This window comes from Kwoniella newhampshirensis, chromosome 14, assembly GCF_039105145.1.
Source record: "Kwoniella newhampshirensis strain CBS 13917 chromosome 14, whole genome shotgun sequence".
NCBI lineage: Eukaryota > Fungi > Basidiomycota > Tremellomycetes > Tremellales > Cryptococcaceae > Kwoniella > Kwoniella newhampshirensis.
Window position 1 is genome coordinate 231998 of NC_089967.1, and position 23357 is coordinate 255354.

The 23357-nt window shown below is 51.9% G+C and overlaps 7 protein-coding genes across 7 annotated transcripts; 2 read left to right on the forward strand and 5 right to left on the reverse strand.

The window, feature by feature from the left end:
* Positions 1-33: 33 nt before the first annotated feature.
* IAR55_006445 (uncharacterized protein) lies at positions 34-949 on the reverse strand (the record flags this gene model as incomplete). The annotated part of the gene is made up of 2 exons (XM_066949528.1): positions 34-426; positions 509-949. 2 exons carry the CDS (start codon positions 947-949, stop codon positions 34-36), a joined length of 834 nt encoding a protein of 277 aa, XP_066799822.1.
* Positions 950-1776: 827 nt separating this feature from the next.
* Positions 1777-2996, forward strand: IAR55_006446 (uncharacterized protein; the record flags this gene model as incomplete). The annotated part of the gene is made up of 4 exons (XM_066949529.1): positions 1777-1791; positions 2278-2725; positions 2818-2930; positions 2988-2996. 4 exons carry the CDS (start codon positions 1777-1779, stop codon positions 2994-2996), a joined length of 585 nt encoding a protein of 194 aa, XP_066799823.1.
* Positions 2997-3365: 369 nt separating this feature from the next.
* IAR55_006447 (uncharacterized protein) lies at positions 3366-9747 on the reverse strand (the record flags this gene model as incomplete). The annotated part of the gene is made up of 19 exons (XM_066949530.1): positions 3366-4051; positions 4116-4251; positions 4319-4402; positions 4458-4613; positions 4666-4734; positions 4793-4920; positions 4983-5000; positions 5057-5240; positions 5295-6092; positions 6152-6235; positions 6299-6394; positions 6440-6695; positions 6753-6821; positions 6867-7102; positions 7152-7535; positions 7593-7815; positions 7871-8412; positions 8468-9393; positions 9450-9747. 19 exons carry the CDS (start codon positions 9745-9747, stop codon positions 3366-3368), a joined length of 5373 nt encoding a protein of 1790 aa, XP_066799824.1.
* Positions 9748-11626: 1879 nt separating this feature from the next.
* Positions 11627-14106, forward strand: IAR55_006448 (uncharacterized protein; the record flags this gene model as incomplete). The annotated part of the gene is made up of 11 exons (XM_066949531.1): positions 11627-11647; positions 11704-11764; positions 11821-11879; positions 11931-12040; positions 12136-12268; positions 12325-12462; positions 12522-12644; positions 12689-13175; positions 13236-13751; positions 13825-13971; positions 14042-14106. The coding sequence occupies 11 exons, from the start codon at positions 11627-11629 to the stop codon at positions 14104-14106; spliced, it is 1860 nt and encodes a 619-aa protein (XP_066799825.1).
* Positions 14107-14267: 161 nt separating this feature from the next.
* On the reverse strand, positions 14268-16720 carry IAR55_006449 (uncharacterized protein; the record flags this gene model as incomplete). Its single annotated transcript, XM_066949532.1, has 15 exons — positions 14268-14545; positions 14624-14743; positions 14814-14845; positions 14912-14942; positions 15002-15115; positions 15182-15206; positions 15275-15335; positions 15470-15495; positions 15543-15560; positions 15614-15651; positions 15703-15838; positions 15970-16049; positions 16103-16117; positions 16272-16294; positions 16368-16720. The coding sequence occupies 15 exons, from the start codon at positions 16718-16720 to the stop codon at positions 14268-14270; spliced, it is 1350 nt and encodes a 449-aa protein (XP_066799826.1).
* Positions 16721-17538: 818 nt separating this feature from the next.
* Positions 17539-20109, reverse strand: IAR55_006450 (uncharacterized protein; the record flags this gene model as incomplete). Its single annotated transcript, XM_066949533.1, has 5 exons — positions 17539-17772; positions 17828-19204; positions 19257-19443; positions 19497-19627; positions 19684-20109. 5 exons carry the CDS (start codon positions 20107-20109, stop codon positions 17539-17541), a joined length of 2355 nt encoding a protein of 784 aa, XP_066799827.1.
* Positions 20110-20674: 565 nt separating this feature from the next.
* Positions 20675-22865, reverse strand: IAR55_006451 (uncharacterized protein; the record flags this gene model as incomplete). Its single annotated transcript, XM_066949534.1, has 9 exons — positions 20675-20888; positions 20946-21017; positions 21072-21083; positions 21138-21160; positions 21222-21284; positions 21339-22034; positions 22088-22159; positions 22209-22552; positions 22613-22865. 9 exons carry the CDS (start codon positions 22863-22865, stop codon positions 20675-20677), a joined length of 1749 nt encoding a protein of 582 aa, XP_066799828.1.
* Positions 22866-23357: the final 492 nt, after the last annotated feature.

Below are 23357 nucleotides of genomic sequence, written 5' to 3' on the forward strand. Positions count from 1 at the left end.
ATACCTTGCATAGATGTCAATCACCCTATGATCTCATCCGGGACTCAGCCCCATCCGCCCCACGGCCAAATCGATCAAGATCCGACTATATAGCTCGTGGAATCTCCCAAGGAGTCTATCTCTCCAAGTGGAGTCTGGGATGTAGTCCAAGGCGCTTACATACTCTTCTTCGCCCTGTGCATTGATCCGGGGTGGGACCGGTCGTTTGTACACCGCATGGGAAGCGAAAACAAGGAGGATGTCGTCGTCTGAGGCTTGCGCGGAGGCGGGGAGGGATGCAGCTGGCAAAGTGGAAGGAGACAGGATGGCGAGGGTGTGGTAGCCGCCTCTGATGAATAGTGAAGAAGTGGGAGAATGGGTGAGCGAGCCCCATCGACAGATATGTCTAGGTGCCTCGGGAGAGTGATCGACAGCATCAACGGTGAACTGAGTGGGCAAGAACGGATCCCGTCTCAGCGTGTTGAAAGTCGTCGACTGAGAAGGACGCAAGGAAAGAGGTGAAACTCACACCTCCACCAACGAGTCTCGTACCGACCTCTGTCCCCTTCCATCTCCCTCGTTCATCATATTCACTCTTGGTCCCCTCATGAGGTGTGACTACACCCAACCCAAACCTCGTCAGTAGACCGATGATCCGGCCCTCCACCTTCAGTGGCCAACTGCCCCAGAATGCCTTTGTCCAGCTATCCAATTCCTCCCGAGTATGGGTCGTGGTCGACTGGGCTTTATCGTCACGGAGCACTTTACGTGGGGTTCGGAAATACCACAGATCACCTGCATCGCTCTTCATCCAGTTCGGGGTGGTGAACGGATTATCGGATCTGTTGACTGGATCGAGTGATGACGGGATGGGATAGGTCGGATAGAGGGTGGAGAGACGGTGTTGTTGATAATACAGATAGGAGGTGGTGAGGACTGCCGTAGCGGCAAGTAAGGTCTTCTTCGACATGCTTGATTGAATTTTGATGATTGTCTTCGAGGGACTTCTGGGGCACATGAGTTCTGTCCTATACTCGTTGCAGAGATCTGCATCGGGTGAAGATATACTGTCATCCTCGCATGCTCAGATCTTTGAAGCCGCCGGATGAACAGGAAAGACTCGGTGGTTGACAAAGCATCTATCTTTCCGGTGTAGATCCTCCGCCCCCCGCTCCTTCAGCCGTGTACCTAGATCTCGTCTCATCGGAGGATTCCGGGGGCTATCTACGCGGAAGACGGGGTCGGCATATCGCTCGTGACACAGCCGCACAGGTGCATGGCGTGCATTGAGAAACGAGTGTCTGTTCCCCATTCCTAAGCCACAGTCGCTGAAGGGCTCGAGGAGAGCTATCGGTGTCGAGGAGTTGGCGATGGGCTCTCGGTAAGTAGCCTGATCAACGATATCACGTAGCTCGCCTCACTCAGTACGGCCGTGCCATACGTCCAAAACCCGTTTGCCAGCAAATCACAGATGATGCCGCCAGATCTGACCCTGACTCCCTGATTCCTATTCCCATTCCCCATTCCCATTGATGTTCCTATTGGCGTCCCACGGGGCCATTACAAACTCTATTCGTCATCACCGCTTGTTTTCTTATCCGATTGGATCGCGATACGGTGAAGTCTTCTGTCTTGTGACCCACCAATTCCTCATTAGCTTGGGGGGAGGGGATTATATATGTATGGCGTGCGTGCTCGTCAGACACCTCGCCTGGATATATATCCCCACGACTCTATCATACCTTCCATCACAGCTTGCCTGCTTTCGCATCTGTCGAGACCACCTACACTGACAACATGACAAGGACAGAGGTGAGCGTTGGCGGGTCTCGCACCTCTGGCTCTCAAGTGATCAGGCCACCGTCGAACTGGACGAGGCTAACGCGTGGAGCCCTTCTCACTTCCTCCCTCCCCGTCTGTTGACTGCGTGTCCTGCTTCCCCCCCCTCCCCCCCGCGTGTCATTGAAATCCTGTGCTTCGTCCGTTGAACGGTATGACCGACTCGACGATGATTTGACAATTCATCGCACGATCACTTGGCCGGTCTTCGGCGCTACGTTTCGTGATTGGCACTCTGACCTCACCAAATGAACACCCGTCATCCCATTCTATCCATGCCCTGAACACCACATCCTTGACGTCACGAAATCGCTCTGTGGCTTGGCTTCGTCTCACTTTTCCTCGCTTGCATCATGTACTGCTCTCACATGTCTCCCGACTCGATCTCCGCTTCACCACCTCTCCACCTTGTTCGCCTCCGTGCTCTCCCACCCGCCCGACCACCTTCACCCTTGACAGCGCAACCAGTACCCCGCGGCGTTGCTGAAGGACCGTCACTCCCGCTCCGGTCTGACCAAGACCGAGCAAGCCCACAAGGGCGGAGAAGGTGCCCATAATTGGGGATCGTTCAAACGCGAAGGCGAAGCAGAAGCCGGGGGTCGACTCGACGCGGCAGTCGATCTCGACATCGATGGTCACCTCGACGATGGCGATGATGACAGAGTGGCACCTCTGATCAATCCTAAACTTCGTGCCCCCCTTCCTCCTCCTCAACAAGAACAACAACAGGACGATGTCCAAGGTGGGATCGCACAGAGTCCCACGGAGAGCATGTCCAGTCTCGATTCGATGGATGGAAACGGGACTCCTGCCAAGCCCGGATTGGGCGGTAGGAGGTTGAGCAATGTCTCGGACGAGGAGAGGGAGAGAGCTAGGATCTACAGGGAAGGCGTGATGAACAAGAATGGTGAGTGTGATACTAGTGGTAATACCCACGATGTGCGGCCACTTTCTGTCAGAAGAGGCTTGGAAACTCTTACTGATGTCTTAGGTGCACAGGCATCGACCTCGCTCATATCGCTCGTACCTCGTACGGTATCGCCCAGTCGCCCCCTTCCACCAGCTTCATGCCAGGTTCGAGCCCTACCAAGGTCAAGAACGGGTTCAACTTTGTGAGTTCCCTCACTTGGTCATCGGGTGACATGGCTGACTTGTGTCGACGGGTGCAGACCAAGTGAGCTCGTGAATACAGCTTTGTTGGAAGGATAAGTAAACCCGCAAATCAATTCATGTCTGCTTGTTTGCTTGCTTGGTGTTCAGCTGGGAAAGAGAAATCATTTGTATTTGTACGATAGGTCAGAAGTTCAGAAGAGTTCAACCAATCATTAAGGATCCGAAATACATATGCAGAAAGTCGTGAAGTGAGTCATACCTCCGCCGGCAAATTGCAGTACACGATAGACACCTACGCCGTTTCACCTGTCTCAAAATCATACAAGAAGTCTGCATGTAAGATAGAAAAATCAGGTCATGTCAAAAAAACTCTCAAAGCTTCGCTTGAAAGTAACATCAGTCCATCGCCCTTGATAGACCACCACTCTTCCCCTTCAAGAGCCTCGTCTAGTCATATTGTTCCCTCTAGGTAGTCTCACACTCCCACTACCGTCCAAGAAGATCTTACTCAATCTCACCCCTCCTCGACCCACTGTCCCCCCCAAATCCGCGCTTGACGTTTCTCTCTCCCTCCGCCTCACGCCTTCATGTATAGTCCGAATGGCCTCGTCCAACTCCCCTCGCGAGAGAGTATTCCTCATCCGTGATGTTCCTCCCGACTGCGCTGGCTTGAGGGTGATTGTCGATCGACTGGACATACTCGAATTAGTTGTGGGTTGCGAGACGCGATGTCGTATCGATGTCGTTTCATCTCTGGCCTCTGGCTTGACAACCCTTCTACCTGGCAGGTAAATTCCGCTGTCTTTCACCAGATGTGTACTCATCTCAGCACCTGCTTTCTCCAATGCTCTGCCAAAGTTGGAGATGAGACCGAAGAACTCTTCGACAGCACTGTCACCGTCCCCATTTTTGCCGAAGAACTTGAGTAATGATTCCAAGTCCACTTGGGTCTCCCTGTGAAAGGTCTGAAGCTGGCGGACTTGTGGTGTGGCGTTTCTCAAGAAGGAGGTGAGGAGAGGGTGTAGTGCATCAGTTTGAGGGAGAAGAGGTAGCAGTGATTCTGTCTCTCGAAGGGAAAAGGCGAGAGACGTTATGGATGAGTTCAAATCGGCCAGATTTACTTTCTCGATGAGGTCAGCGGAATGACCATCAGATCACATCAAGCGGCTAGTTGCAGGACTCACTTTTTGCCGCAGGATCGACAGCAGGTAGGTCCTCGCTAAATAAAATCAGCTTGGCATTTGTTCTCAATAGGACCTTTGCAAGGTAATGTAGCATCGTAGGACAGCCAGATCCCTTTGCTGTGCGAGTCTCTCTCATCTGTGATAGACGTCATTGAATTACTGAACTCTTCGCTTTTCAGCGCCCAAATCCAGGAATATCGTACCTTGAGTAAAGCATCTAGCTGGAACCCGGCAGCATTGCCCCGGAATGTCCCTCCGTTCAATTTGTTTCCCAGCATCAGTACCACCTAGTTACGATAACATCTTCAGCTGCCATACGGTAGCTGTCGACGTCAAGCTCACTTGTAAGACCTGCCTGAACCTTTCACTGGCTTTCATCTGACCAGCTGCTGATCGAAGGACCATTAAGTCTGGCATCACTTCCGCTATTCCCAGTTCGAATCTACGCCGAAATACCATCGCCTCCAGACGATGTCTGAGGTAAGGAACCATGCACATCTAAAAACTGGACGTCAGTTGTGAGTCATGGACAAGTTTCAATGGAGCTGACCTCGCGAAAATACACATCAGGCTTTGCAAGCTTGCTGACATCACCAGAGAAGGCCCTGAGCTTGTTGACCTGCAAGTCGTCAGCTTGTGTCTCAAGTGGCTTGTCGTACTTGTCCATAGAAACTGACCTCGTCAGCGGATGGTAGCGTGCGGATCAATGTTGCGAGGTTATCCAAGTCTAAGAGCTCATCATCCACATTCATGACCGCTTCCCTGATTTTCGCGGGTGGCAATCGCAGGCGTGTGAGCATGATGCCTGTATGGCTTCATGTGTTAGCCGTGGACCATACCTGTCCTATTACTGCGGAGACAACTTACCGATGTTGTTCGATCGGGCTATTTGGCCTTTGTCAGCGTCACTGGGGTCATTACATTGATCGTTCAAAGCTCACTTATATCCAAAACTGATATCACCTCTCTGAATTTGCCCTTTGAATCGACATGGTTTATATGGGCAGGCTCTGCTGAAAAAATCTCATCCAGATCTTCGAGATCGATGTCGACACTGGTTGACGACAGATATGTCCAGATGGTGTCCTTCACGGCGTATTGAGGTACCTTGGACCAGAAGAACGGCTGGAGAGGAGTCATCAGCAACAGCAACAACGTGTCGTCTCAAGAGAAGCTTGCCTTGAGTTTGGGCTTGCTTTGGGGTGGCACGTATGGCGCATGATTGGGCCCGACCGCATCTGCACCTCTGGGACCATGAGGAGGTGGCAGACCACAGACAAGGGGTGGTGGTGGAGGAGGAGGAGGTGGCGGCATGAGTGCTACATTGGCCGGTGTCACAGGCAGTGACGGTGGAGGAGGAGGAGGAGGAGGAGGAGGAGGAGGAGGAGGAGGAGGAGGAGGAGGAGGAGGAGGAGGAGGAATTGGGAACAGAGCTGTCGTTGAGCTCGCAGTAGTTTGGGCGGGTGAGCTGGAAATGGCCGAGAGAGGTGACGATTGAACCAGTGGAGGAGGAGACGGCGGCGGTGGCACTCGCGATATTTGTGAGGACCAACCGGTTGCGTGACGTCCGGAAGACGGCGAGGGGATCGATTTTTGCAGTGGAGGAGGAGGTGTTGGTGGAGGAGGAGGAGGGGTGGGTGGGAGTGGTGTTACGGGATGACCCAATCGTTCTACTTCTTCACCATTTGGAACTTTTACAGCCTTCCGGCGCATTGAGTCGATCTCGAACTTCAAATTCAAAATCTCTTTTCTCATCGTCGTCACTGACTCCTCTTGTTTGACCCAGCTTGCTACCGCCTCCGTTGCAATCACCCGAGCCCCGAATTTTGGGCCCTTCGAAGATTCATCTGTTGGCCTCGTTTCTGTACCAACAGCCTTGTCCAACGGGTGCGACCTCGACCGGATGGTTTCCAAAGCCCTTTCAAGAAATTCGTTCTCCTTCTCGTTCTTCGCCAGTTCGTCCTCCATGTTTGCCACCTGATGGCTTGATTCAGTCGGGTCCGATACCGATAATTTGCGATGACAAGACAACCCACTCTGTGCCGTAAGCCCGTGACTTCCTCTAACAATGCGCCGAAGCGAAATCTTTTACTGTCTTGCATTTGATAATTCATCCCTGGCTATGGTACCGCATAGTCATCAGATATAGCACGAATCAGATGGGCCAAGATTGTCTCGCTTACTTCCCGTTGTAATCCTGGATGGCTTTGGAGAGCACTCAACTCCGCCTGCAAATGTTGGATCTCTTTCTCCTTCACTACCAGATGATGAACCACGCCCTACTAGTCGTCAGCTCAACAGACTTGCTATGGACTGTCGCTCACATCTTGACTGAGATGTTCGCCTGTCAGCTCTCTAAGAGCAGCAAATTCCGCCGTTTGTTTTGGTTCCCGCGTTTCCGACTCCCTGTCTATTTCGAGATTTCTAACCTGTTGTTGCAATGATCCTACCTCGTCGACAAGAGCGTCGATCAGTGAAGCTTCCGTGATTGGCGAGTGACTGCCGTTGCCAGAACAGGAGCTAAGTATCTGTTGGAAGTCGACATGAAAGCGGCGCAGTACAGCTGCCCAGTCGAATCGTCTGTCAGAGGAAGTGAGCTCGAGACTGACAGATCGCAGCATGATATACGAAGCTCACTCGTTTTGGAGTTCGCAGAGTTGTCTAGCTAGAGCACCTAGAATCATGAAACGCAAATTCCGCATCTCGCTCCAAAGGCGTCAGCTGTATGACCCTCGCTCCTCAACAACTCACTCGTCAAACCCTGCCTGCGCGATTGCGCCACATAGCCATAAGACCTCGACCAAGGCTCCGACCTCTGAATGTCCTGTAGACACTTGCAGCAGTTGCCCGGTGGCGCTAAGTAGGTCCGAGTTCTGTACCTCACCGATGTAGAGTTTTCTCAACTGGGCGATATCGTCCTCCCTTTGTTGGTGATATAGATCGAGGTGAGAGAGGAATACGTCGGGAGGTTCAAAGTCATCAAGAGACTTCTTGAAAGTCAGCCCGGAACTCTTAGCAGGTTGAAGGGACGCTTACAGATAAAGCTTCATTCAATCCGCGCTTTTGTAGTTCGCCTCTTAGCTCGCATCGCCCCTCTAGATCGCTACATGAGTTGAGCAGAGCTGTCACTAGCACCAGAGCTGATGACCTCCACTCCCATAGTCCTGGTATGTCTTCTTCATTCTTCCCGGCCGGCTTCACAGTCCCAACGAACCAATCGAAGCGTTTTTGTTCTGCCGCCGGTGAGCGCAACTCTCCAAAGCCTTCTATGATCAGCTGATGGCTCTCATCCGGACACAGCGTAGCCATTGCCGCAAGCAGGTCTGCGATGTGACTTCGAAGCTTGAGTGATGTCGTACGAAGTGCGAGAACTATGTCTGTTACCAGTCCGGGACGATCGAGTACCGTATTAAAGCCAATCTGCCATATCCTGGTTGATTAGCGGCATACCGGTGAAGGGGGATGAAAATCACTCACATCTGTATTCATGAGGACTCTTAGACATTTGACGACCTCTGCCAGAATCTGCTCGTCCACATCACCTTTGCGTACTCCTTGGCCACCTAATTTGTGCAAAATCGTAGCCAATGGTAACAAGCCGTCGATGAGCAGAAAGTCTTCAATCCACGTGAGCTTGGCTGTCGACAATGTGACCCGAAGCGGAAGAAGAAGCTTGACCATTGCTTGCTTATCCTTCCGGCTGAGCTTGATCAGCTGCTTACATGGTGATGATACATAGGTATGGGATGACTTACGTGCCTCGTAAGCCTTCGACAAAGGCTGCCGGACTTCCGGTCTCTGCTTTTGATACGCCAGTCCACCAAGCCCATAATCCACCAGTCACTTGGCTTTCCATAGAACTGACGTCTTCCAATTCCTTCTCAGCGACCGTGAAATCAGCCTCTGGTGGGCTTGCTACCTCCTCCGTCTCAGTGGATGTCTTTAGTGCTTCGGACTCTGACCTCCGCGAGTGTGTAGTCTCTGGCCATCCTGCCAGACCGGTTAGTGAAAATCGCTTCCAGGCCCCCGACATTTGCGCATGGGTCTGGGGCGTGGACAGCGTCGACTCATTTGTGAGGGCTGCTGGCCCTGTGATCTGCGGGAGAAGCGGAGAAATGCCTGGGCTCGTGCCAGTAGATAACGAGATGAGGTTTGGAGGCCGTGAATTTGTAACATACGGAGGTGTTCGAGAGTGCGAAGAACCGAGCGCGCGATTTTGTGAGATCAGATAGGCTTTGTGGGCGGTGGAAAGTGCATACATGGCGTCTCGTTTCGAGCCAAGTAGATTCAGCTCATCCTGACGTGGGAGTCAACGCGTAGCTCCCGCGACAGTTGTAAGAGTAGCAACTTACCAGCATCTGCTCCCATTCGTTCGTATCGATCGCCTCTCGTCCGGCCGCGAAGGTGCCGCTGCTACAACTGGGGACGCGACCGAGATCTAGGACAGCTTCGCTCTCTACAGTCTCAACGGGTCCCGACACACTCAAAGGTTCACCGTTTTGGTCAATTCTCGCAGTCACATCCGTCGATCGGTGGGTGAAAACATCGAATTCTGGACTTGAGACCGCTGGGAGCCCACCTATGGTGGAAAGCTGCGGAGAGGACGGAGGAGCGGGATGCTGGTTTGAGTCAATCCAGCCGTGAAAGAATCCTGAAAGCCGGGCATTGAGGGTGGTAGGCGGTCTGATAGGAGTCGTCGGGAGAGTTGGCATGACTGACTGAGAAGAGGAGCCTTTGAATGTGCTCTCGCGTTCCTCTTCTGCTTCTTGATGGTCGTCGTCGTTGGGATTCGGTTGTTCGGGAAGGTGAGGCTTTGCATCAGATTCTTTCCGCCGCGGTCTCTCAAAGAGCCAGTCTTCGTCCAAAGCGACGCCGATCCTACATGTCTTCATCCTCTCCAGTGCGGAAATGACATTCTCATCGAGATTTAGGGCCTGTCCATGGTTCTCACACGAGATTCTCCATCTGATCTTCTCGTCGTCCGGCCCTCTTTCTGTACCGGCGCTGATCGATGAGCCGGATCTAGATCTGCTTCCATCGTTGCGAGATTGCCCGCGTTTGATCAAATCGCCCGTTGTACGAGGGAGACCAAGTTCCAAATGGAGAGACTCGAGTACCTGGCGAACGGTGGTGAGTGGCGTGATAGGAAGCCTTGTCGAGAGCGCTTGAGGACTAGTAGAGGTCGGTAAGGAGATCGATATGGGCAGGAGTGGGGAGTTCGGTTTGAGCAGGGTGTATGCTGTCAGCTCAGGAAGTGCTTCCTCCGGTCTCAAGACAGCTGGAGAAATGGGCGATCAGCTAAAATAAAAAAGAGGGTAAGGATATCTCACTCACGATCCTGATAAGCGGTCAACTCCTCGTCTGTCCACCACTTACCCTCCTCTCGAGCTCTGTTTTCTCTTAGTGTCCAGTCGTGCCCTGTCCTATCTTCTGTCAATACGTCCTGTTCTTCCACTCCCAATGCGTCATACAGTCTCTCTTTCCCATAGACCTCTTCCGATTTCACGAAAGCTGCATCTATCGCATCTTGTACCGAGGATTGGGTCGGCAAGACAACGCTGACGGGTCCAAGACTCGGGATATGGATAGTGACTGTGCGTTCATCATCCCCACAAGGGAGATCTGGAGACATGTTGATCAGTTCACCGGGAGATCATAAAGGCATAATGAGGCTCGGTGACATGCACACAACGACGATGCCTATCAGAGGGGTGGGAGCGAGGAGTAAACCTGCGTCAGAGATCCTACACAATAGCGTGAAGAGAGTTGGCTGACTTGGGAATATGTATGGGAGAAAGACGATGAAGAGAGAACAAGTGATGGGATTGAACTCGAGTGGCGAGTATGAGACATGAGGTTCGTGTATCCAATAACTCTAAAGGAGTGGTGGTCCGTGCGTCAGGAGATGGATGTGGATGTGTTTTGACACCGATGATCCGTGCACGAGAGGACGTCCGATGAATATGACTCATGCCGATTCCATTTCCTGAAACAACTGCTTCCCCAGCATGTCACCAAATCACCCGGATGCGTCTGCTTGAGCGAAGAAAGGTTGAACATATTGGGATAGCAAATCATGTCAAGAACGAATGATCCGCTTGACGAGGCCGCTTCATGCGGTGCCTGGCTGAGACTGACATTCGACACCTAGCGATTTGCTCTGCGATTGGCACTGCGGCGCCCATGTATGTAGAGACTGACTGCTCCATTGAGAGTCCTACCGTGACGACAAAGGAGTTCGCGCAGAGTAAACATGTCAAGAAGAAAGCTCAATCGGATCGAGTGGAATGAAGTGATCTCTTATCGAGTGTCCGGAGCAGTCCGAGGAAGTCAGGGTCACGGAACCGTCAAATGTCCGCAATCCACTTGATCTCGATCAACATCCTGTCTTCACTTCGTCTTTGGGCTGGGCTGAGTAGCACTCGCGATGTCAGACCGAGATCAGATAGAGTATGTAGATGAAGAGGCGATGTGAGCAGTGACTCTCATCTCATATAGCTCACATCAAAGGGATACTTACTTTTTACGCCTCCAGCACCGTATCATTAGATCAACCTCTTCTGCCGTCAAGCGCTTCTTCACCCAATCCTGAGCGACCGTCAAGTTCTCCCACGAATTCTCCATTCCCCATACTGGCGTACGCTTTCGGAGTGATCGCATTCGTCTCCGCTATGGGTCAAGCTAGCAAGATAAGAACTTTACAAATCTCAGTGGAAAGTCTGACGACAGAGCTAGCAGAATTGCGACAAGTGGTAAATAGCCTCAACGAACGACTACCAGTCGATCAGTGAGGTCTGGGAGGGTGGAGCATCTGTTGCAAACGTATAGGTGGAAATGACATGAGGAGCTTGCTCATGTCATGGAAGAGGAGACGTAGACGGACGATTATCTGGACTGAATGGGTTGCGTTTCAGGGCTTCGTTTCAAGTCTTATCTTTCGATATCACGTACAGCCTATCTTCTCTCCCTCTTCGGTATGCATGGATATGCCTCCATCATCCGTTCATTCTCAGTCGGCCATCATCATTCAAGCACCACTCTCATCCTATGTTTCCGCCGAAAGAAAAGAGATGTAGCGACGACAAGTATTAAGATTCGGACCGATGCACGGGCCCCTCCTACCTCCAATGAAGGAAAAGGAGGTTCGTGCTCCGAGTTCGTCCCTTTCCGCCCGGTCCGCAACATCCCTCGATCAAGTCATTCGTACAGCAAGTTGACGTCGCCATCCTTTTGCATCCAACTCATCGTCGAGAAGGTTCCGATTCGCGACAACGGTCCTTCGATCTCATGATCAGTAGATACAACCTTCAAACGTAGAACCGGGATCAACTCTGTTTCACCTACGTACAGCTGAGACATCACGTCGTCACGGACGTCACCCATCTCTGAACACTGGTGGTTAGTACCTTCCACCTCCTTGGCCTTTGGCTGAACGGATCTCGTCTTCCACATCGCCATCAGTTCGACTTCGATATCTCAGCTCCTTGGACCCCTCACCCTGTATATGAGCGATGGACTTTGATATTATCCCCGTGGGCCTTGTCCCTCTTCCTTCGTTCTGTGCATCTCATGCTAACTTGAAATTCAGTACGGAGACATCGTGTGGGGGCAACGCCTTGGAGCGGGTAGCTTCGGCTCAGTCTACAAAGGTCGGCTGTATTGACGATTTCCAAAGCGTGCAAGCAAGCTGACCACGAGATGCCAGGCTCATACCTTGGGATAGACATCGCGATCAAAGAGGTCCTACCCTCCACCGAATACGATGTGAGTTTCAATCCCTTCTTACCCTTCTGCTGTCATCTGACAAGTACTTAGGTGCACAAATACTTCGAGAGAGAATGGAGGATTATGAGAGAATGTCGACATCCGAACATAGTCTTGTTCCTGGGTCTGTCGAAAGCCCCAGAGGACGATGGGAGGTTCTTGTGAGTCTTCCCACCTACTTACCCCTCAAGTTTCTCAGCATCACTCGGCAGACTGAAGTCAATCCCACTTTGGCCGTGCTGACCGCCCCACCCAGCATCATCTCCGAGTTCGTGCCTCGAGGCAATCTCCGTCAATACATTCTCTCTTCCCACCCGTTTCCCTGGCGACTCAGACTCTCATTTGCGACCGACATAGCGCGTGCTGTGGCCTACCTCCATGCCAGGCAGGTAAGCTTCCGGAGCCATCACTGCAGACGGCGCGACAGCTGACAGCTGGGTCTCAGTGTATTCATCGGGATTTGAAAGGGGAGAATTTGTTGATCACCAGCAATGAGAGGGTCAAAGTGACAGATTTTGGCTTTGCCAGGATAGCTTCGCGGAATGCAGAGGAGATGAGAAGGATGACATATTGTGGGACGGATGTGAGCTGGCCCAGTAGAAGCATCTGGACGAGTAGCACAGCTGACATAGTCTTATACAGGGGTATATGAGTCCTGAGATCATCAATGGGCTGGAATTCGACCTGCCCACCGATGTCTTCTCTCTCGGGATCATCTTCATCGAAATCATATCGCGTCGTCTAGTAGACTCGAAGACATACACGGTGAGCTTGTCCCGCCTAGCCTTATCCTCTCCTTCTGACCTTAGGCTCAGCGAAAAGCACCTCATTTCACTCCTGAACCTGCTGAAGTCCACCGTCGAGCCTCGCCCGGCTGTCCCCCCTCGTTGATCTCCCTCGCCTTGGCTTGCACGCAAGAAGACCCCGCAATTCGACCATTGATGCCCGAGGTTTTGCACAAGGTTCGAGATATCGAGCGAGAGGTCCTGTCAAGATTGGAAGATGCGACTGAGCATGTTGGTTCTATTCGACTGATCCACCGGAGCGGTAAGAGGGCTATGCCTATCTTTGATGTCGAACCGAAAGATGAGGAGGCTGAGGAGAAGGAGGCGGAAGAAGAGGTTTTGAGGAAGTTGGCAGAGATAAAAGTAGATGTGGGTGGCGGTGGAGCAAGTTCTGGGGATGAATATGGGGCCAAAGACGGTGAGGATGGGGAAGAGAAATGGCGAACGGCAAGATGGGAGGAGATGCCAAGTCTGATGACTTTCCGGACTGCCAGTAGCGAGATGATAGGTGGTGGGTCCATGATCTCCAAGGACTTCAAACGTGTCAGACTCTGACTTCTCATTCGGCTAGGACACACGCGATTGCTTCGTTCGTCTGGTACTTCTTCCTCTTTCGAGCACTTGACTGTGCAATCAGTACCTTCAGCGTACTCGGACAACATGATTCAGGCGGCTCAACCTGTCCAGACGGCATCTACGCTCAATGCCGCCAATCCAAAGGAAGAAGAGGAGACAAACGCATCCTCCTTGACTGTGCGAGGTGTACCCGCCTCGTCGCCTATTGCTCAAGACATCACGAAGCTGTCTCCCGAGGATCCACCGAAGCCGATCAAGGAAGACAATTGTCCTTTTAGTAATTCCGACATCGCAGAAAACTCGCACACGAAAACGTCTATGCCATTTGTATCTGAGATCGAGACAATCCCCTCGGTCCAAGACTCGATAATCCCGACCCCTCGCAAAGGAGAAGCCCTGAGAAGGAAGAACGAGGAAGGAGGCTTAGGAACACACCGATTCACTTTGGTGGAGAAGGATTCGATGGCATTGATCAATCGTAACAATGGGAAGAAATCCCTTTCCTCAGGATGTGAGTGGTGTTTCTTTCCATGCCTGTGACAATATTCTGTCGCTGATCAAGTCGGGTTGGGTTCGGGGAAAAGTCACTTCCACTTTCGCTTTTGCTTTCTTGCCGAGATCACTCACTTCTGCATCATCGTCTTATGGTGCGAGCACGGGGAGTGGCAAGTGCGCAGTGTGCAGTAAGAGAGTGGGTCAACGACCCGGCTTGGAGTGCGATGATTGTCATAGTGGGTGGTTTCAATCCTCTACTGTGCCAGTCGTGTGCGAATCGTTGAAAATCTACTTGGCACGGCCTAGTCATCGTCCATGTGAAATGCTCGCATGCGGCTCCGAGGAACTGTACAGGTGGGGATGGTATCTGAGTTGACCAGCGTCCTGGGCGGGACATCTTGTATTGCATGAATTCGTGGCTGTGGAAATAAAATAAAAAAATCGTAAAGCATGTATTGTACGTTCGTGTTGTCTCTCAATCCCTCGTTCTCTTTTCTCTCACCATGGAAAGTCAAATCATGGTGAAGTGCACTCAGACGAGTGAGACGGATGCCCCTACAACGCCTACAATCAAGGCTATTGTCCAAGTCGCCGAACCGACCTCTCTCCCATTTGAAATCGACGAAGAAGTAGATCCGGCAACAGGGCCGCCCGCACCTGTCAAATTGGATACATTATCCGCTTGACTCATGGAGAAGTCGGTCCCAGATTGCTGGAACACCTTGATATAGTTGATGAGCATCACTGTGTTGTTCAAGTTGAGCGGATTGGCGATGTACTCGGCGCACGTTCCGGGACAGTAGGTATATTCTGCTCGGAGCAAGGAAGCCAGCGAGACGATAGATCAGCCAGAACGTGTAAGACGGCGACTGGTGAAGAGCCACTCACGGGCGTACGAGTTGCCTGCCCAATCTCCACACAGGTCAATGTTGAGGATGAGCACTTGGGCTTGGAAGTACCGCCCCATATCGCAAGTGGATGCGTCCCAAGCTGCCACCGGTGTGCCCCCTGTAGCACCATCTTAGCGGGCTGACCGGCTTGGCTTGACAAGGACACAGCGGCAAGGAGGACAGCTCACAGGTCGCGGGCTTGGGTGCCTCCGATGCGATGCTGTGTAAAGCGCTTGGTCAGACCCTGCATGCTAGGAAATGCACTAGATTCGGTATCAAGACCTACTCTAGTGGGATATTGGCTCGATTCCAATTCCCTACGCACGTGAAGAGATAGTCAGCTTTGCACGAATTCACACACGTAAGCTGTACCTACACATCTTGATCCCACCACCATCCCATTGCATGGCGAAGACTCCGCCACCCGCTTGGTTGAACGGCATGCCATAGGAAGATTGTGAAGTCGAAAGGATCGAGCATCCGCTACCGCCTACGACTTTGTAAGCCCCGAAATATACGCCAGAACAGGTGTCGAGTTGGCAAACCTTTGACATACCATGGCTGGAATCGCAGTTGGTGCCCTAATAATGGTGGAAGCAAGGGTTGGCTGATCTATTGCTCTGGGGAAGAAGTGATGCAGCCGACTTACTCGAACCGTGCCAGTGAATAGACCTGCCGTCTGATTCGTCGTGCATCCTGGAGTTGTATGGCTACGTGATAGAATGAGCTTTCACACCGGAGACAGCAGGCTGTACCTTCACCAGCTTACATAGTCATCTGGCTACGCGGGGAGGTAAGCTTACAACATGTGATGTATTTTCAAAGCTGGTGCCGACTGACTCACTTGGTCGTCATAGCTTGTATCCCTTCCTGTCCAGCGGCTCAGCCGAGGAGCTTCCCTTGTGTGTCAGACTTACAACTATATCAATTTCACCCTAAATCCAGTGCGTCGTCAGCTTGACAGCCTTGCTACACTATACCAGCTTACCGTAGCAGGCCACGGACCTTCATATCCCAGAGTCCAAACTGATTTCTCCGTCAGCTTTTCTCAGACTGGATCCGCGCAACACAGCTCACACGCAGGCCAGACCCCACAGCCCCACGGCATCAAAGCCAAGTCAATGATGAACAGACCACCAGCGAAGAGACCTTTCGAGCTGATTCGGACTGAATTGCGGGGCGAGCCAACGGGGAGACTCGACCAATGATCGGCCTGCATATACGGACCACGGACAGTTGGTCAGTGGGAAGACAACTTTTCGCATGCCTTTGTAAGGAGATCCTTTCGACACGCAGCAGATGAAATTGCGCTAGGAGCTCGGAGACCTCGAGTGGCGGACTTGCCTGTAAGCCGGGAATTCCATCGCTGGTGAAGAAAGCCAGATTCTGGTCAAATGCAAAGGGCCAATCTTGATACTGAACCACTGTGGGTGGACTTAGACCCGTTCGATTAACTAGTGGCAGGTTAGATACTCACAACCGTGGCTTGGATCTGTGAGTGGGGATTATCGTCAGTCAAGGTCGAACACATCAGAGGGAAAGAGAGAGAGTGGACAGTCGCCGAAAAGGGGTTGTCGGATGGAGGAAGATTCCGTTCCGATGATTTGGCTGAGGTGAGATTGACAAAGACTGGCGAGATCGCTTACCAGTTCCCGAGTACCAATCCCACCTGGGTCACGTCTGTAGTCAGCTCTCAGTTCGTAGTCACTACGATAGAAAGGGTTAGGCACTTTTCCACTCACCCATCAAAGAAAGAATTTCCCTCGTACGCAATCTGCAGTTCCCAACCCAAGTTCCTCTTCTCCTCTTCGGTCCAACCACTACTCTTGATCTCATATTGGGAATACATCCTTTTCCCTTCATAGTGTCTCTCGACTACCAAAGCACTTCCACTTTCAGCTCGGTCGGATTTCGTGTCATTGGAAACTGAGCTGGGAGAGGTGGTAGTGGAAGTGGGGGATTGGGTAGATGATCGATAAGGGGTAAGAGGGCGGAGTGTCTTGCCGCTCGGAAGTGGGAAGGGTTTGCCACTCTCAATCCTTGGGATGAGTATGAGGAATGGGAATACCAGGAGACCTAAATGTAAAGATAACATTCTGTGGGTGGCGGAGATGTACCTGTGCGGTCCGAAGCGTATCGTCAGAATCGTCGAGGATCGTCGAGGTCGTAAAAGGGATTGTCGGAAGTTGTCGTCTTCGTGAAAGTCGTGAGGCGTGCAAGTGATGCTTTTTGTAGATCAAGCCTGACCAGAACTCCAGGTTCATGCAATCCCGTCAGTAAATTACCGGTACTTATCATCAACCTCACCTTCTTTCGAGGTTGAATGATCAAACGGAATGAATGACCAGAGCTAGTCTCGCGGAGCCTTGATCGAGTCTTTCTTCTGAGCCGCTTTTCGTGGATAGATTGAGAAGAGAAAGAAGAGAAAGCGAAATCGTATCTGTGCATGCATGCATGCATCCATCCCTCCATCCATCCATCCATCACCTTGTGTCATCGTCGCGGCACCATATCTGCAATGTTTCAAGGGTGAGCGCAGCGTGCACGGACACACACACTCACCGACACACATCCACTGCACACATCCTTGAGCATCACCAAAATTCTAACCCTGAACACATCAAATGCCACTCTCATATTGTGACTTGCAGTCACAAAACATGTATGTACATGCAATGATTCATGTCTTCTTGTCTTCTTGTCTTCTAACGCTTCTCACACCACCCACCAAGAACCAAAAATGATTATATATCAAAATGTCCAAAAAAGGGCTACACCGAATGTATAACAAAACAATGCAAGCATATCTCGATTCTCGCTTCTCTCTTTCTCTACTTCTTCCGCTTCAAGACCCATGCACAGCACCTCGTTCCCCCGTGCTCCGCCGATTGTCATGAATTCAGAGCAGCACTCCTACACCTGACTCTTCCTCCTCTTCTTTCCGCTTGGCGGAGTAGGCGATCCGTCCTCGTCATCCATGCCTAATCCCGAAGAACCATGCACAGAGTCTGACGGTTTCTTGTCAAACGCTCCGGTCTTTCGAAGCCATCTCTGCCTGACCTGGTGGTAACTTCTCGTGGGTACGCCTTTCGAGACCAGATCCCATTTTTCACCGTGAATGGCTACCGCTCGAGCGAGGAGCTCATCCTGGAAATACAATTTTGTCAGCACAGATACCTCGCGTGAACACAGCTTCACTCACCTCCTCCACTGTCCATTTGAGATAAGGTGATCTGACCCTCCTCGCTGGCATGCTGCTCGTCAGATGGACGTACTTGCCCAAGCCGGGCACTGTACCGCCTGTCGGACTGGCATAAGCTCCAATCGACTCCTGCTTGGGCGTATCGTCGAAGGGATTGTCGCCACCGGGTGTGGGGTAGACCGTTGATGAGGCGTATCCCCTTGCAGGAGTCGCCAGCTCCGATGCATTGGATGAGGACCTAGGTCGGCCTTTTGGGGTCTCAAGTGGTCGCATTTCGGATGAGAGCGAAGGGTCGATCTGATAGTCTTCGATGGCCGGTGCATGTCGTTGCAGCGGTGTAAGATCGATCGCCGGACCAAGTCCTGCGCTTTCCTCTGGCGTAATGTTTGGACTTGACCCACCATCAAGCAATCCACCCAATCGCGCAGCGGAAGTGAGCTGGGGACCTGAGCTTGACGAGGAAATCTCCCCAGATTGTGCTACGTCGAGCTGACTAGCCTGGGCCAGAAGATCAAGCGCAGAGGCAGATTGCTGGGATTCAGATTGCTGCGTAGCGTCTGGCATGTCGTCGTCTTCTCGTCCGTTGCTCCAGTCGTCCCGCCTGAGCCGCTTAGTGGGAGATCCTCTTTCACTCGGGCTGTCCTCCCTTACTCGAGTTGTGCTTCTGGTCGCGGACATCGCAGAAAGCGGGACATGCTGGGCTCGATCCTCAGGCGTGGGGGTACCAGGTCGAGTGGCCATTTCCGCAGCTCGAAGCAGGTCGTTGAAGTTGCTGCCACCTGGAGTGGTTGGTGGCGCGATGTGCGTTTTCACCTTGGAAGGGGTTTGAGGGAAGGAAGGCGGTTGAATGGGGCGTTTGCCGCTTCTCTTTGCTCGAGGCAGAAGGGGTGTGCCCTGTGGTTGAGCTTGATTTTTGCCCTTCCCCTTAGCTGAAATACTCGGTCGCCTATCCGTCATGACCTTTTCTTCATCGTCGCTCTCTTCGTCATCCACTTCCGATTCGGCCTTTCCACCGTATCCCTCCGAATATCCTAGGCCGCCCTCCGGTCCCACCACGCCGTTCTTCCTCAACTCGGCAAGGGTAAGTCGTCCCACTCGATCGTCAGCCTGACGCATAGTTCGAACCCTTCTCGCAGCGAGGAGAAGATGCTCAGTTCGAGCATCGCCCATTGTCGTCCTACCGAATCCTCCTTTCGCCGGTGACCTTGATTTCCGTCTCTCGATCTGAGGTAAGTATTGCGGGAGTGGCATTGCGGGAGGTTGCGATGGGCCTGAGTCGGCAGGAATGGCCAGAGGATGCGTGTTCAGTACGACGTTGGATCGGAGGAGACGCAACTCGTTGACGAGTTTGTCGATTTGCCTTTGTGTATCGGCGAGCTAGGGGCTGACGTCAGCTCGACATGTCATAAGATGACGAAAATTTACTCACTCTCGGTGCCATAAGCTTATTGTCCATCTCCAACCGCTTGTTTGCCGCTTCCAGCTCCTGATGGTATCCCACATCCAGATCCAGCACCTTCCTTTGTCTTGTTCCGGCTGCAATTTCCGCTTCTCGCTGATTGATAATCGCTCGAGTTTCCGCGTGCCATGAGTCTCTCTCAGCGGCGTGCCGTTGGCTGGATGGATGAACATCAGTGCGCGTTCAGAGCCAAGATAAAACCCAACCTACCGCTCGACTGCCATGATCTGGTCGGAAAGTTTCGATTGCAATTGCATCGTTGCAATTGTGTCTTTTTGAGCGGCGAGTCGTTCCTGCAAAATGGGCAAGTGGTCGAGAATAGATGGGAGCAGGGATTTGATCTGCACACCAGAGTCAATTTGATTGTAATTTGATGATGACCCGGGATTGAGCTCACCAAGCCCAACAGCTCGTCGATTTCGGCCCATCCATGCCCATGCCTCGGCAATTTCTCAATTTCATCCACTCTATTCTGCAGTCGTCTCACAGCGTCCAGATCCATCAACCCAGTCATCTCCCCGTCCTCTTCGACATCCAAACTTATGGCCTTCGCTCTTCCTTTGCCTTTCCCGTTCCCAGAGTATGAAGCCTCATCCAAATCCATTCGCTCAGACGATGATCGAGAATCATTTCGATCCATGATGGTCGTTCCTGGCGTCTGCAAGTGGACCGTATGGGGAGTCTCGGCTTGCAGAGGAGTCGCTGGACTCGACAGATTAGGTGTGGGTGTCGCAGCGGGAGGAGTAGACGGGGACGGTATGTCGGATGTGGGAGAGTAATGCGGATGTGGAGGGGGTTGTGATTCGGTGGCGGCCGAGGCCATTGTTCGAGCTAGGCCGAGGTCGTCGCTATGCAAGATGCAAGATGATCTTTTACTGTCGGTCGGTGTCTAGTCAAGTCATCAGGTAACTTCTGTCCAAATATGCAATGTCGATAGAACGGGATGGCAACAGAAAAACAGTGATAGGAAAAGTCAAAAGCGAGTGAGGGAGCGAATGTGAGAGGTTGACGAAAGAGGGAAAATCAAAGAAACCAAGTCAGAAAGCACTCTCGTTGGTTACTACTGACTTGACTTGTACATCATTACTCACTACACGTCATTTTATCTCAAAGTGGCAAAACCAAAATGAAAAGAAAAAAATAGAGAATGGGAATAATATCCCGACAAAACCAGTCGCGGCATTTAAGGGGCAAACGGGAATGTGGCACTCGAGGGCTCTGTTGACATGCACAAATAACACATGTCATGAACTATCTGTCGGTCCAGCTTGCGACTACACATGAGACGAGACATATGGGAAAAGGCATGGGGGAGACAACGATTATCGTAAGTTACGGTAGCGAGAAACGAACAGGCGAGTGTGACATTGATCGCAAAGGAGCAATGACTACCACCACCAACTCGCACTCGTACGCCACTCCGGGTAACACTCGCAATCGATATCGCAGTAAAATTCGTGATGGAATTCCCTCCTATTCCAAAGATACGGTGGAACTTGACATCGGACCTTCTTCTTGACATATGTGCCGTTCTTCTTGGCTTTTTCAATATTGGCTTGACGGGTTTTAGCCGATTTCGCAGATTTCGCTCGAGCGAGCTTCCTGAGCCAGGCATATTCATCAATCTAGCGAAACACATGTAGGCGAGCCGATACGTACATGTACCTCCCATGTCCCAAGACACCTCCGTGAGAGCGGTAGGCAAGTGCTTCCACAGCGGCACGGCGAAAGCTGTATTGCGCCGTCAGCCTTGCGTGTACACGGCTTCGTTTTCCGAAGACTTACATCACTTGAGGGCTACGATGAACACTTCACTCAGCAGCTGCAACTGCATAAAAGACTCGAACTCACTTTTTCCTATTCATGAAGTTGGGCTACCCGACAGGAGTCAGCAATCACGAACCGACCATATTCGCGATTGAAGGAGAGACCCACCACGAGTACGTGCTTCAAGCACAGCAACTCAGCTTCGGTGACTTTGAACTCTCGGATCGCATCCTGCAAGTAGCTTAGCATAGTAACGAGCTCAGACGTCCACTTTGTCTGACGTACTGTTTTGTTGATACCTTGCCTGGCAATGTAATTTGCTCCTTGAGCCCGAAATTTACTCGGGTAGTAGTCGTGGACCACAGCTTCACCAGTTTCGGGATCCAGCTTTACCAACCCAAAGTTATCGTCCTCACTCTCGGATTCGGAATCAGGCACAACCCAGGCTTCACTACTGAGTCTTTTCTTACTCTTCTTGTTTGTGACCTGCTCTGCGGAAACTGATTCTTCGGGACTGTCATTCGACTTCGAGATGGCCGGGGCGTCAAGTCGCAAGACTGACTCGTCTTCCGTCCAAGATTCGATGGGAAGACCACGTTCGTTCCTAGCGGCTGGAGGCTCGCCCGGTTCACGACCTTTGACCCTAGCCAAGATCTTCCTACTGAGGCCTCCTACCTCGATCTTAGCGACCCTTGGCTTCTGTTCCAAGGCTCTTTGATTCTCTTTGATCAAAGCCTCCTTTCTATCTCTCTTGACCTTTTCTCTCCAGATGGCTTGCTCCTCTTTGTAGACGATATATTGAGCTTCTGACCATTCCGTTCGCGGCCCGCGAGGGATGTAATGGTCTGGCTTGTTGGGGTAAGTGATTTTGCTCTTCAGTTCCTTTCGCCAAGTTGGAACTTGTCGACTGAATATATGGAGGACGTGGTTAGTGATTAGGCCCGGCCTCCGAGTGACATTGCCAAGGTGGTGTATGATCTCCTGAAAGGCGATTTCTCAGCCTCCGACGGGACGACCTTTTCTGGGCCGCTCACCTGGAAGACGCTTTCCGTCATCTGGTGTCGGAAGAACCTGGATACTCCAGCAAGCGCAAGATGATCCCTCATCTGTGAGAACTGTCAGACCGGCACATGAAGGTGCGCCGTGCCGACTCACTCCCAGTCCCGTATCCAACCCAAAACACATGTCCAAAATCTCTGTCGGCAAGTTCAAGAGGGGACAATCTGTCCTGTCTCCCCAATCCGGGATGTCATTCCAAATCGCTTCCTTGGCGACCAAGGGTTTCCTCCCTTTCTTGGTGGTCTCTCGAATTTCGTCCTCGGAGTCAGAGGCAGCATCGCTGTTTGCTTGATTCTCTTTCGACTTCTTCTGCTTGGAGGTGGTTTTCGTGTTGCTCTTGATCTTCCTTTTGGTGTTCTTGGCCTTCTTTCTCTGAGGCTTCACGTAGTCAGAATCGTCATCGGTGACTGGGTGCTTGCTCGAGCTTCCTGTGGTGACTGCTATCCAGAGGACGAGATCAACCGCGATGCTGTGGTAGAAGCTTTAGTCGTCTGACTCACAGTATGACTTGTGGGCAAGCTTGAGGCGAGCAGAAGTGCGGCGCGTACCATCCTCCCCTATCAAACTGTTTACATCGTCAATCGCAGTGATCTGAACTGCTTGCTGGTCTTCATCGTCGGCGTCCTCAGGAAGCTCCGAGAGTTCGGATAAGTCAGAATCGGATCCTCCATCCATATCGATATCGGGAGATGTAGTCAAGATCTTATCACCGGGAGACAGCTGGTGAGTGAGAAGCGCTGGGTCGATAGACATCCTGGTGGCGAGAGTGTATGACTGAAGAAGGGTGTAGGGGTGATATAGTCAACATGAATCCCTAGATGATGTGAGATGTGTGGACGAGGTGTCTTGCACTCACCCTTGGGTCACGCCAGTGCGTTTTTGTTGGGGGCGTACTCTTGTCAACCAGCAGGTATAGGGCTGGCTATACAGGTAAGAATACTGGTCAACAGTGTGGACTGATTCGAGTGGGTGTTGGACACGACAGAAGAGGAGAAGACGTTGCGCCCCACCGTGAGGTCGAGTAACGTTGAGCACTGATCGCTTCGGTTGAGTGTGTTGCCGGAAGCAGATTGGTTAAGTCTCCCACGCTTGTCATCGAAGCTCATCAGCTCCCATCGAGTCCTGGGGTGGTAAACTTGAAGCTATGTCGGCGGAAGATTGGTCCCATATGCCCTTGCGATGAGGAAAGAATTCACGGGGTGACCGGATTATCCCACAGAATCTGAAGGGCGCAGCAGTTGAGAG